This window comes from Gymnoscopelus microlampas (assembly GCF_963454915.1).
Source record: "Gymnoscopelus microlampas genome assembly, chromosome: 5".
Taxonomy (NCBI): Eukaryota; Metazoa; Chordata; class Actinopteri; order Myctophiformes; family Myctophidae; genus Gymnoscopelus; species Gymnoscopelus microlampas.
Window position 1 is genome coordinate 17,893,541 of NC_139942.1, and position 13,035 is coordinate 17,906,575.

At 41.3% G+C, this 13,035-nt stretch overlaps 1 protein-coding gene across 1 annotated transcript; it reads right to left on the bottom strand.

Annotated features, from left to right (window-relative positions):
* Positions 1 to 449: 449 nt before the first annotated feature.
* eif4a2 (eukaryotic translation initiation factor 4A2) lies at positions 450 to 10,799 on the bottom strand. The gene is made up of 11 exons (XM_084057045.1): positions 10,728 to 10,799; positions 9,148 to 9,214; positions 8,616 to 8,748; positions 7,190 to 7,329; positions 6,296 to 6,464; positions 5,705 to 5,814; positions 5,015 to 5,158; positions 3,197 to 3,334; positions 2,758 to 2,847; positions 2,037 to 2,116; positions 450 to 1,261 (listed from the first exon to the last, which is right to left on the bottom strand). Exons 1-11 carry the CDS (start codon positions 10,754 to 10,756, stop codon positions 1,117 to 1,119), a joined length of 1,245 nt encoding a protein of 414 aa, XP_083913171.1. The 5' UTR covers positions 10,757 to 10,799; the 3' UTR covers positions 450 to 1,116.
* Between the last annotated feature and the right edge of the window lie 2,236 nt (positions 10,800 to 13,035).

Below are 13,035 nucleotides of genomic sequence, written 5' to 3' on the forward strand. Positions count from 1 at the left end.
CTGTGCACCCAAGTAAATCCTTTCAAATGAAGGGTTTACCAAACCTTAACCCAAAGTTATAAAAATACATGAATTAGGGCCAATCTACAAGCTCATGTGACGTCTTGTGTGAGATCTAATATTTTCAATATTTGAACATGTTGACATTTATATCTTTTGAAATGACCTAGGGAACAAACTTGTGACCCATGAAAAGCGGTCCACAACCCATAACTTCGGAAACTACGATACAGGGTAGTTGTGCATCTTTCTACTAGGTCTAATGCCTTCCCAGTGCATAACCATGCTTGGATCATAAGCTAGGATAACACATCAAAATGGTGCTTTGTGGAATTAAGGTATCAGTTTATAAGGCCTCACGTTAACAAAGGGAACCCAGGAGATGTATAAGGCATAGACTTAGTGCAGCAGCTCGCCACTGCAATTAAAATAAACAAGACTTGACTTCCAACAGCAATTTTGGTTTTTATTAAGACAGTCATACAATTCTGGGAGGAGTACATCTGAATAGAAGGGGAGATAGCAATATACTCTTGATAGGGGGGGGGGGGTAAAACCACATCAGAAAAACAGGGGCAAACCAGCGAGTAAACTCTTTGAGAAAGCAAGTGGGATACAAGAAAATCATGGTACATTTAAATGAACACATTCATAATATAAGAAAAGCAAAGTGAATACAGTTATTACAATGACAAGTGCCTCTAGCAGACTCACGATACAATCGCACATATGTTAGCATAACATAATTTGCAGACTTTATACAGCACTTATACTTTTTAGTCCACAAGTAAATGACCAAACGGTGAAGAACATCTAATACACGCATCATGACTGAACGCTGAAAGAAACGCCTGATGAGGACCTTATGAATGTCTACAGACCCCATGGCTTTGTAGCTCCAACCAAGACGATTTGTCACGAGGTTAGAATCTACAACTGTCCGAGAGGGACCAGCATTTGAGTCGCCTCAATTTTTTTTTAACACATACCGGATAATTCTGATCCAAGATTTTAGCATTTGAGAAGAGACTTTTTTTTCCTCTCTCCCCCTCGTATAATATAAGCACGATGCAAAGTGAACGATCGCTATCAAAAAAATATATCTCGAAATATCTCTCAAATCAGGTCAGCCACATTCATGGGCATCTCCTCCACGGTCGTATTGTAAAACGTCTCGATGTCCCGAAGAATCCTCTTGTCCTCCTCGGTGACAAAGTTGATAGCAACTCCTTTTCTGCCAAATCGGCCACCACGGCCGATTCTAAAAAAAAAAAAGAAAAGTTATTAACCACTTAAAAAAAACTAAAAGTTTACATTTTGAAATATTTTTCAATTATGACATGCCCAAAATAGGGATGCCAGGGTTAAATTGCTTAAATCTGCAATCCATTAAGAATACAACATTTTGTCCCATCTGTATGGTAGTTTGTTAATACAATATCATTGCCGTCGGGTAGAAACCTCATGTCCAAAACTGATAGTTTTCAGGATTCAATAATGGCAAAAGTAGCAAGCTCAAAACGCATTTCAACTTGTGGATCCGCTACTTTTGAGTGATGCTGTAGCATGATCAAGTAGGGCATTCATTTATCCCAAAAAAAAAGATGTAGTTGGTCTCCCCATTCTTCTATTTAGACATTTTGATTGTATGGTTAGGTAGCACCACTACTGGTTGACAAGTGGTATTGCATGAGGGTCAAATAACAATTTATCCACTGCCAAAATGGCCTTTCTGTCATAGCTCAACAGTAGCAATGTCAGCAGCAGCCACACAAAGGACCTGGTGTTCAAATCCTGGGTAGGCCGTTAAGATTATGGATGGCAGCTTTCAAGATTGGATATTCACGATCAATATACTATCCAATAGCTGCTGTCTGACCTCTGTCTCCATACTTTGATCATGAATAACGACCTATAATATACATCAAAGCAGCAGATCCACAAGCTTGAAACGCAATGCGTTTAGAGCTTGTAGATCTGGTACTTTTGAGATAGATAGATCTATCCATCTAAGCAATAGTCGACACATAACTCACCTATGAATATAATTCTCTCTGTTTGTAGGCAAGTCATAGTTTATGACCAGAGAAACCTGCTGCACGTCAATCCCACGAGCCTGGATGGGGCAGAGAGAAAAAAAAAAGGCATTAAGTTTAATACCGAGCACCGACTGAAAATGTCCTTTATGTCACTCGAGAATGCAAAAAACGATTTCTAGAAACCCCAAAATGTGCTGTGCTTCTGAGAAGTTGCAACACCAGCCATTTGACCTCCCATTAATACAACTTGAAATTTAAGTTGCGACAGTCATGCAAAGGAGCATAATGTCTGTCGGGTTAATATGTTTAAAACCGTGAGCGAACATGTGATCAGCAAAAAGAAAGTTTATCAGCACTGCAAAATCAGTCCCGAAAGATGGTATGCCATCATTTCACATGTTCCTCTAACAATGGCTATAAGGGAGAAAACCAGTGGTGTGCATAGTATCTGGTGCTTTATATTACAGTGATCATACCGTCTGTCGGGTGGAAACCTCATACTCTTAAAATTCAAAAATGGTATAAGTAGCAGATCTTTAAAGTTCAAAACGCAGCACAAAGCTTGTGGATCTGCTACTTTTGAGTAGGGCGTTAATTTACGAGAGAAAAAAAACACAGAATATGGAGATAGAGGTTTTCTGCCCGACAGCAACGATAAATTAGGCTTTATACAGCTGAATGATTATTTGATAACGGAACATCACCACCAAATACTAACCAGAAGGTCGGTGGTGATCAACACTCTGCTAGAACCAGATCGGAACTCTCTCATAATCACATCACGTTCTTTTTGGTCCATATCACCGTGCTGGGGGGGATAACACAACAACTTCAGAGTGGGAATAATATGAGGCATTTGCCAAGAACAGCTGATCTACAAATTCGCAGAACAGCCGTTTTTGGAGAAGAGATTTAGTGTAGAAATTATTACTTCATAATGGATACGACAGCCAGTCAGGGATTCCATGTGTCAAGGAGAGCAGAAGATGTGATCAGCAATAATAAAGCTGTCAGCATTGCTATAGCTCAGCCGAAAGATGGTAAATGAAACATCATGTCACATCACACGCTTCCTTGACAAGTTATGTGTAACTTTCTATTCCTGCAATTCATTTAGGCTTCAATTATTAGGTTGTAAGTGGGAGATCAAGTGGTACCAGAGCGGAGACGGTGAAGTCCCTGCCGTGCATCTTCTCAGTCAACCAGTCTACTTTTCTCCTGGTGTTGAGGAAGATCACAGCCTGGGTGATGGTCAGAGTTTCATAAAGGTCACACAGCGTGTCCAGTTTCCACTCCTGGAGAGAAAAAAAAAGACAAGGCAGTTTCCGTTTAAAGGTGTCCTGCATGTAGGGATGGAGCTCGAAAACCGGGTCCATTATATACCCGGGCATGAATTTATCGAGACCCGGTTTTCGATAAGCTTTAGGCTTGTCGAGCCTGTTATCGAGTGTAGCGGCCCATGACGTCATGTCTAAACTATCAAAACAAGAGGCGATCAAGAAATAAATCTAATCACCCACGCTGGCACAAACATGTTGGTCTAAAAGTGTATTGATAGCTGCAAGTGGTGCCAAACAGCGCTGTCCGTCCCTCAGTCTATCGTTGCCGAAAATGGCAGATCTACAAGCTCACAACGTGGTGCGAACAGACGCAGTGTGAGCTTGGAGATCGGCCATGTTTGGTGCGTGACACCGTCGTACGATGAAGTATACATTGCGCTTTTAAAGTGACAGTACACACATTAACCGTTTCTTCAATATTATTTTCCAAAAGTAAAAAGGTCACTTGCCTTCTGTCTGTTAGAAAAGTACTGTATTTGAATGCCCTAGTAAAATGTAGTGCACGTGATATATTTTGGTTAAAACAAAGAAAAAAGAATAGAAAAAATAACTATGCATTTTTTGTTTATAAAACGTTGAAGAGACATGGAGATTTTATAGTAATTATTACAGTACTATTCATAATATAAAGCCATTTAACACTTATTGCACATTATATGAATGGTTGTTTTAATGATAGGCAAAAATATTTTTTACTTTTGTCATCTTCATTTAATTTTAGATAGTGGTCAGCCACAAACTCACTGTCACAACTGGCCAATAAAAAAAGATACCGGTTCTGTTCAGAATTTTTCGCCTCACGTCTTTTTTCTTAATAATAGAAAAAGATCGATAGTGGGCTCGATAAAAGCTCGGTTCGATAAGCAGGTTCGATAAGGTGCTCATTATCAATAAAAATTAACGAGCTCCATCCCTACCTGCATGACGAAAAAATATCTTGAACTTGAAGCATATGTTAATACAGAGAGTAAAGGACTGCTGGTGTGTCACTACATGCACTAAAAATGAAATACAGCACTAGCGGAATCCTACAATAAGTCATGATGATGTCAAAGAAGCAATTAGGTTGTATATTGTAGGATATGCTGCCCTATGTTCTGGTCATTAAACAGTCATCAGTACAAAATAGGTCAACTTCTCCATTTTTCCATTATCTAGAGTAGGCAATTATTTTCTTTAATAACTTCTTTTCTCACAATTTAGTCCTCCCCACCTTTCAACACGGCTACAGAGAACCCGTAGAATAAGATGTAACACAGGATCTTGAGACGAAGGACACTGGACATTAAGAAAGAGGTCCCTCCTGGTCTCGTTTCCGACACAGTGTCTTATGATCTGCCTTCTTTGGTGGACCCATGCTTACACGGCCGCACAAGCTGAGCCCTAAGGCTCGGCTGATGCAGTTTCAACAGGGTTCTTTAGAAAGAAGGGGCATTTGTGGCGCTACAACAGCAGAGTTAGCGCTATTAGAAATAGCAGAGTTCTCAATCTAAGATTGGGCAGTTTGTTAGAATGAGGAGTTTGTTTAATAGAAAGAGCAGAGTTTTGCTCTACCTTGCAGAATTGTCAATTAGCTAGTCCCAGAACTGTGAGCATGCAGACAGAGCAGCATGTCTTGATAAGCGCTGCACCCACCTCACGCTCCACGTTTATGTAAAACTGCTTGATACCCTCCAGGGTAAGCTCCTCCTTCTTAACCAGGATGCGAATGGGTTCTCGCATGAACTTTTTGGTCACCTCCAGCACGTCTGCAGGCATGGTGGCAGAGAGCAGGACCACCTGAGGGGAGAAAGAGAGGAAACCATGAGACCCCTGAGAAGCAGTTATAACATTCGTTCGCTGTCGGACAGAAACTTCTTAATCTCCATATTTTAACTTTTTTTTTCTTAAATGAATGCCCTACTTGATCATACTACAGCATCACACAAAAGTATTAAGAGTAGATACGCAAGCTCGAAATGGCGCATTTTGAGCTTGTAGATCTGCTACTTTTGAATTTGATACGTTTCCACCCAAAGATACAAACACATCATACTTCAAGTGGTATATCGAAATAAGAACTGTGGCAATGGGCCTCGAGACGGAGGCCACCGAACATTAAGAAAGAGGTTCGACCTCATCTCATTTGCGGCACATTGCCCGATAATCTCCTTCTGCTGGCATACTCTGCTGGCATTATTGTATGAAACAAGAAAACCTGGATCAAACAATTTTAGCAGAGTTCTTTTAAAGCAGAAGTGGATTTTAAAGACACTGAAAAACATTTCACCTTCCAACAGATTAAATCCTTCCCATCGGGGAAAGGTAGGGGAAAAAAATGCTTACTTGAATGTTTGTGCTCAACTTCTGGAAGATTTCGTAGATCTGATCTTTGAACCCTCTGCTCAACATCTCGTCAGCTTCATCCAGAACAAACATCTTGATAAACTTTGGGGCTAAAATGAAGTCATATGTCATCGAGTGTCACAGACCACCACATATACACACGATAGATCCAAAGCACAAAAGCCTGCTCACTAGGGCTATAACCATATATGATTTTCTTAGCAGATGATGTGATCAGCAATAATAAAGCGATCAGCATTGCTATAGCTCAGCCGAAAGATGGTATGTATGTGACATCATGTCACATCACCTGCTTCCTTGACAAGTTGGTGTCACTTTCTGTTACGGAATCCATTTAGGCTTAATAAAACTTTATAATGCATCTACATTTTATAAAACAAATCGATTAACCACTTGAGCTTTATTTTATAGTTCCATAATGGTGTCGGGTACCAATAGTGAAAATAGCCGATCTACAGGCCAATAGAGCTTGTAGATCGGGACTGATCATTTCATACATTTCTTATAATTTCATAAATCGATCAGTTGAATCAACTGTTGCAGCACTTCTACTGTACATACAGTACTTACACAGGTATCTCCTGTTGAGCATGTCAAACACGCGCCCCGGGGTGCCCACCACTATGTGAGGCGCCTCCGCTTGGAGCTTCTGCATCTCATTACGGACGTTGGTCCCCCCGATGCAGGCATGGCAGGCTGCCCCCATGTAGTCGCCCAGAGCCAGGATCACTTTCTGGATCTAAAAAGGGAGGAGGAGGTGACAACGAAAACCACAACGTGTCATTTAGACATGGCAGAGGTTAAGACTAACAATCCCAACACTCGTGCATAGAAGATAAATCAGTGGTTCTCAAACTAAACCAAATTTATATGCATTTTCGCACGGACCCTCATTTGAAAATGTCTGTCCAGGGACCTCCAGAAGAAGATTTTTTTGGGGGAACGAAATGTCAATATTTTAAAAAAAATGTTCCAAAATGGCAATGTACAAGCATTTTTGAATAGCCAACATAAAATACGGATAAGGGGTTGAAATTAACACATTTTGCTGTGGAACCCCTTCAAGGACCCCCGGACCCCATTTTGAGAACCACTGAGATAAATGACGTAAGGGTTGTGAGTGATCAGTGAAAATTGTATAAAACTTTCTCCATTGCAGGGTCAGTCCCGAAAGATGGTATGCCATCATGTCACTCAGTTTTGCACAGAATAGAAATCATGAAATCAAAGCATTAATAAAAAGAACATTTGGTATTGAATAAAGCCAGTTCACCTTTCAGACCAATGCAGTCATGGACAGGGACTACACCAATCCTACGAGGGTCAATCACTGTTCTTTAGACTTTTTTTGTTTCTACAGATAGAAGTGGAAATAGTACCTTTTTGTATTTGAGCCACTGTCCCAATATGCCGCCTTGGTCTGAGACACAGTTAAGTTTAAGGTTGACCACAGGAACAGCATACCTGCTGAGCCAGTTCTCTGGTGGGGGCCAGAACCAGAGCTTGCGTCTCCTTCTGCTCTATATCCAGCTGCTGCAAGATAGAGATGGCAAAAGTGGCCGTCTTACCAGTGCCAGACTGGGCCTGGGCAATGACATCATAACCTGGTGGAGAGTAGAGAGATTGGGATCAAAACGGGAGCTCGTCCAACTCAGTTTTTGGGGCCAGACTAATCGATTCAACACAAGATTGGCATCCATAAAGCTAGCTCAGCATATCACAAGAGGTCCGAGGGGTCCCGGACCCCCGTTGAAGACTAGAGTTGTTCCGTTACCAGTATCGGAAAAGCTGTCGAGACTACCTAAAATGGCGACTATGCCAAGACCACGTAATTTAGCAACTTGTAGCTGCACTTTTAATTATTAATGTATACGTTTACATTTCAAGGACCCCCATAACTCAAGAGTACAAATGTAACTATAGGGTCCATTTGGAACCCCCTCAAGGAACCCTGAGAGTCCCTGGACCCCACTTTGAGAACCAATGTTCTAGACTTTTTTTTAAATTACACACTGGTATCAGATTGGTACTATGCATCGACTGATGCGCAAGTTATGGCTATTAGTATTGGAAAGGAAAGAAAGGGTATACAGCTATATTGAAGACCCCTGACATAGGGCATATTTTACCCACTATATTACTGATCGTCACACCAGAATAGGCTCTATGCACAGCAGCCATTTTGGAGAAAGATTGGGCCTCTTCTGACTTCCTTCACAGGTGTTACCAATGATACTAATGAAGGCTCTGTTCCATTCTGGTCAAACAGAGTCACGGTGCTGATATTGTGCATGTTGGCTCACTAGAAATACTAATGGGTCTCAAAGTGTGGTCCAAGGACCCTCACGGTTCCTTGAGAGGGTGTAACTCTGAGAGTGTACAAATGGAACCAAATGGACCCGGGAATGGACCCTCCCGGGTCCATTTGGTTCCATTTGTACACTCTCAGAGTTATGGGGGTCCTTGAAATTAAAAAAAGTTTGAGAACCACTGTGCTACACTAAATGGAACAGAGCCTTCATTAGTGTCATTGGTAACACCTGTGAAGGAAGCAAGGAAGGGGCCCAATTTCTGTCCAATATGGCTGCTGTGCATAAAGCCTATTGGATTTCAGTTGACGTTTGGTTACGTTTCCCTTTAACACAGTTACTGCTCGTGTGCCAAAGGCCGGCTTCATTTCCCCCACATAAATACAAAAACACAGATCCCCATCACGTGAGCGAACATGTGATCAGCAAAAAGAAAGTTTATCAGCACTGCAAAATCAGTCCCGAAAGATGGTATGCCATCATTTCACATGTGCTCCGTCTACGCAAAGCATGCTCAGCAAATGTGCCAGAGAAAGAACCCTACCAACCACCCCTGCAGAGGGAAATGTTACTTTTCTCACCTTTGATGCAAGGAATGATTGCCCTCTGCTGAATGGCAGATGGCTTTTCAAAACCATATGCGTAGATTCCCCTCAGAAGGGTTTCTTTCAGGGCCATGTCATCAAAGTTATCTGTAATCTCGGTCCAGTTGCTCTGCAAGAGAGACGGGCACTAGTGATTAACCAGACGTGTACAGTGGTAGTTCCCAAACATTTTCAAGTCAAGGACCCCTAAATTGATAACCCATTTGGCAACAGACCAGTCGTCCCCCAACTAAATACAAGAACACATCCCTATCATGTGAGCGAACATGTGATCAGCAAAAAGAAAGTTTATCAGCACTGCAAAATCAGTCCCGAAAGATGGTATGCCATCATTTCACATGCATCTCTAAAGTGCCCAATGGCTATAAGGGAGAAAACCAGTGGTGTGCACAGCATCTGGTGCTTTGGATTACAGTGATCATATCGTGTTGTCTGTCCGACAGCAACATCATGTATGGGTTAAACAGTTATTCAAATGTACTACTATCTTAATAAAAATCATAATCACCTCGATGACACCATCAGGCTCCATTCCCTCTGGCCCCCCATGGTCCCCATGGTCTCTCTCTCTTGAGCTAGGAAATAAAGAAAGGCAAGCTTGTCAACATGGCAACTGCCTTAGTTTTTCTGCCTGAAAAAAATATGAGAAACAAATACGCTGACTAATCACTCAGTAATTCCATGTGTCAAGAAGAGCAGATGATGTGATCAGTAATATTAAAGCTGTCAGCATTGCTATAGCTCAGCCGAAAGATGGTATAAAGAACATCATGTCACATCACATGCTTCCTTGACAAGTTTAAAACCTAGAGTCACGTACCATTCCGCATCCATGTAGCATTAGTTTACAGGGAGGAAATACATTTATTTAAGGGCATTTCTTTTTGGCTACGCCCCAGACATGGATGGGTCTCCTGTTTTTAGAGGGGCCACACGTGTCAAATAAATTCCACACACACACAGCCAAGCCTTAGCGACTCCCCTTAAGAATGTTATGCAACCACGGCATGGGTCTTAATTCAACCCTCCTGCTTTTATCCGATCATACGGATAATTAGCCGTTATTAAAACGGCATCATCTTTCCGGACTGGAATGATCTCAACATGGAGAGCAGACAGCGTTGCCATGTCGGCTTATTATAAGCGACTTTGGGCTTGTTTTTCTGTAAAGTTGATTGTAAATATTGGTGTTACGGACCCGTAGTAGTGTTTTTTCAAGGCGTTTTATTGTTGAAGGTTTCCTGCCCAATTGGCAGGTCCTTTTAGACTTTTTGACTCTGTAAATGTGTTGTGCCAGGGACCCCTGTACCAGATTTGTGTTAAATGTTTAATAAAATCAAAAGATGTTCTTTTGAATACAGGTCTGCAAAACTACAACGCGCTTGTAGATCTGCCATTTTTAAATTGCCGATGCACGTTGGTTTAAAGTGCTCATGCGGCTTTATTTTGGCCTCGGTTTTCACAAACCAGGTTGATCATTTCTATCGCAGAATCTGGCAACGCTGCATGGAGATCTGCAGCAAAAAGGCAGCCAACATGTCCGACCACCAGAGGAAAAAAACACTCCAGGCCGCAAACAGATGCAAGCCTTAACCAAGGACCTGCTGCAGGGCCTTGGGACGTGCAATACATCCTGCAGGGCCTTTTAAAACAGACACAGAACAGCCATCAGCGGATACAACAGGATTTTAAAAACGAATAAATAAGTGCCACATGATCAAATTGGCCGTTAAAGCTTTTAAAAGGTACGTTTCGGGTCCGTTTTAATCACGGGGTATGCTAGCTAGCTCGCAGCGTGGCTAACGTCAAAAAAAAAAAAAAAAAAGCTAATGAAGAGCAGATCTACAAGACCACCACGCGTCTCGGACGAGACGCGTGGTGGTCTTGTAGCTCTGCTCTTCTCACTAGCCTCCCCACAGCCACGGGCCTTCCTTTCGTGGCTTTGGAGTAAAACCTAAAAACGCGCCCAAAACCGATCAAACAACGCGCGCTACGAGTCCGTAAACACACACCGGGTCGTTTTAAACGTCATAAGGTGTTAATTACGTACATTATATAGATTAAATTGACTTTATATCACTTGTTTACCTGTTGTAATCAGCAGAATCGCTAGACATGATCCGTTCCCACCTTCGACATGCGACTAAAAAGATGGTTGATGACGAGCCGTGTGCCTTTATGATGATGAGGCCGCCCAGGACTACTTTCTTACACACACACTGGATCAATGCTCTCTGCAGTGGTGGGAAAAGTACTCACATGTTTTTACTTTAAGTAAAAGTATCAATTCTGCAATGTAGAACACTCTGTTACACTTTTCTTGAGTTAAAGTGCAAAAGTATTGGTATCAGAATGTACTTAAAGTACCCAAAGTAAAAGTACTCATTATGCAGAATGTCCCATTTCACAAGTGTTCAAAATGTATACAAATCTTTTGAAAATAGCAGGCCTACAAGCTCGCAATGCGCGTGCGGACTACTTTCTTTGGCGGAAGGATATTGCAGTATGCCCAGTGGGTGATTAGGCCCCTACGGGGACTCGGACGGGTCAGACCCCAGACCAGAAGCACTACATTTTCATACAAACTTTGGGGGTAAATGTAGTTCTAGAAACATTCCATCACTTGCCCCCAAATTCCAACAAGGTGCAACAGTATTAGAAGTAAAATTGTTATTGTAATGTCATTAAAGATGCAATTTATTCACAAAGAATGCAGTAGCATAATTTGTTTATTGAAGTGGTTCTCAACTTGGGGGCAGGGGGGGGGGCTCTAGCTAGATGATTTAAAGTTAAACTTCACCATTAATATAAATACATAGAGAACGTACACGAATGACTATTTACATTTCAGGTTAATTCGCTGTTATGTAGCATAGATTAGACAGTAAAGGACAAAAAGTAACATTTTCAGATGGGGGTCTGTGGCCAAATATGGTCCTTGACATGAAAAAGTTTGAGAACCACTAATTTAGAATATGCAGCCTATGACGTATAACAGTTGTGCATGTCTTCTAAATAGTTGTTAAATGTTGTTTGATGTCCTAATTCATGAGTCTTCAACAGGGGGTCCGTGACCCCTCGGGCTGGAGGTCCTCAGAGTTACTACAGTGGGGCCGCCAAATCCAAGTGTGATTTTCACATTAACCACTTCAACCGGTGGTGAGCTTGCAGATCGGCTATTTTCTGTGAAGAGGTGTAGACTGTAGAGGGACAAAAGAGCAGACCAGTCAGTCACCAAGTAGAGCCAAAGTTCAAGTTTACTAATTATTATTGAGGGTTTAAGTGGTTAAATGTCTGAAAATACACATTAACATGAATATATAACATATTAACAGGAAAGATGATGAGTAAACAAACATTAATTGACACAACACTGACGATAACTGTCAAACAAGTCTATGAAGCTATCTATGAAATCTGTGAAAAAGTTGAATTTGATACAATATGTAGCGGGGGTCCCTGCTTCATCTCTCTCTCAGCTAAGGGGTCCTCCTTGGCCTGAAAAACGTTGAAGACCCCTGTATTCTTTTATTTATTTGTTTTTACAATATTTAACATATATATCTTTTTGGAACACGGTTGAACTTTATGAATTTCTTTGGCGTCTCCACAACACTGATGAGAGCAGAGAACACGCGGTCATAATGCGCATGAGCGGAAAAAAGAGAAGAGTGATTTGCTTTGCTTTGGTAGTTCTGATGAGCGTCAGTTACTCACCAATCTACTTCCGGTTTATTTTTTACAATAAAAGCATATTTATGTAGGCTACATGCAATTTGAATTCTGTATAGGCCTACTCTATATTCTATAACTGGCTGCAATATACATTATCCTAAGTAAGTAGCTATTCCAGGGAAGGTGGAACTCCAAATTTGAATTGTATATGCTAGTCCATGGTTACTATCTATCTATAATTGTGGAATGCCCTACCACCAGCCATCCAAATGGACCCTTACAGGTCCATTTGGTTCCATTTGTACACTCAGAGTTACACACCCGTAAGGTGCCATTTGGAACACCCCTCAAGGAACCATGTTTCCAGTGAGCCAACATTCACAATATCATCACCCAACAGAGCCTTCATTAGTATCATTGGTAACACCTGTGAAGGAAGTAAGAAGAGAGAATTTCTTTCCAATATGGCTGCTGTGCATAGAGCCCATTTGTAACTGGACCTAGACAAGTCTTCTAGCTAGTAAAAAGAAATGACCCCCTACTGTTTTTCTGTAAATATACTTTTATTGTTCCTAGTATTGATGAGTTATTGTATAGTATTGTATGTCTTTATTTGATTCATTTAATACATAGGACCACAATGGAAGCATAGCCCTCAGGGTTTTTCTTCTTATTCTTTTGGCATTATTGTATAACTGTGCCTCTGTACTTTATGCAAACT

Bases quoted from the DNA above. Each gene is read 5' to 3' on its own strand.
- eif4a2 (XM_084057045.1), bottom strand. From the start codon at position 10,756: ATGTCTAGCGATTCTGCTGATTACAACAG. The intron at 8,749-9,147 runs GTGATTATGATT...TCTCTCTTGCAG, and splicing joins AGCCTGATGGTGTCATCGAG to AGCAACTGGACCGAGATTAC. The intron at 2,848-3,196 runs GTACCACTTGAT...TATCCCCCCCAG, and splicing joins ACTTCACCGTCTCCGCTCTG to CACGGTGATATGGACCAAAA.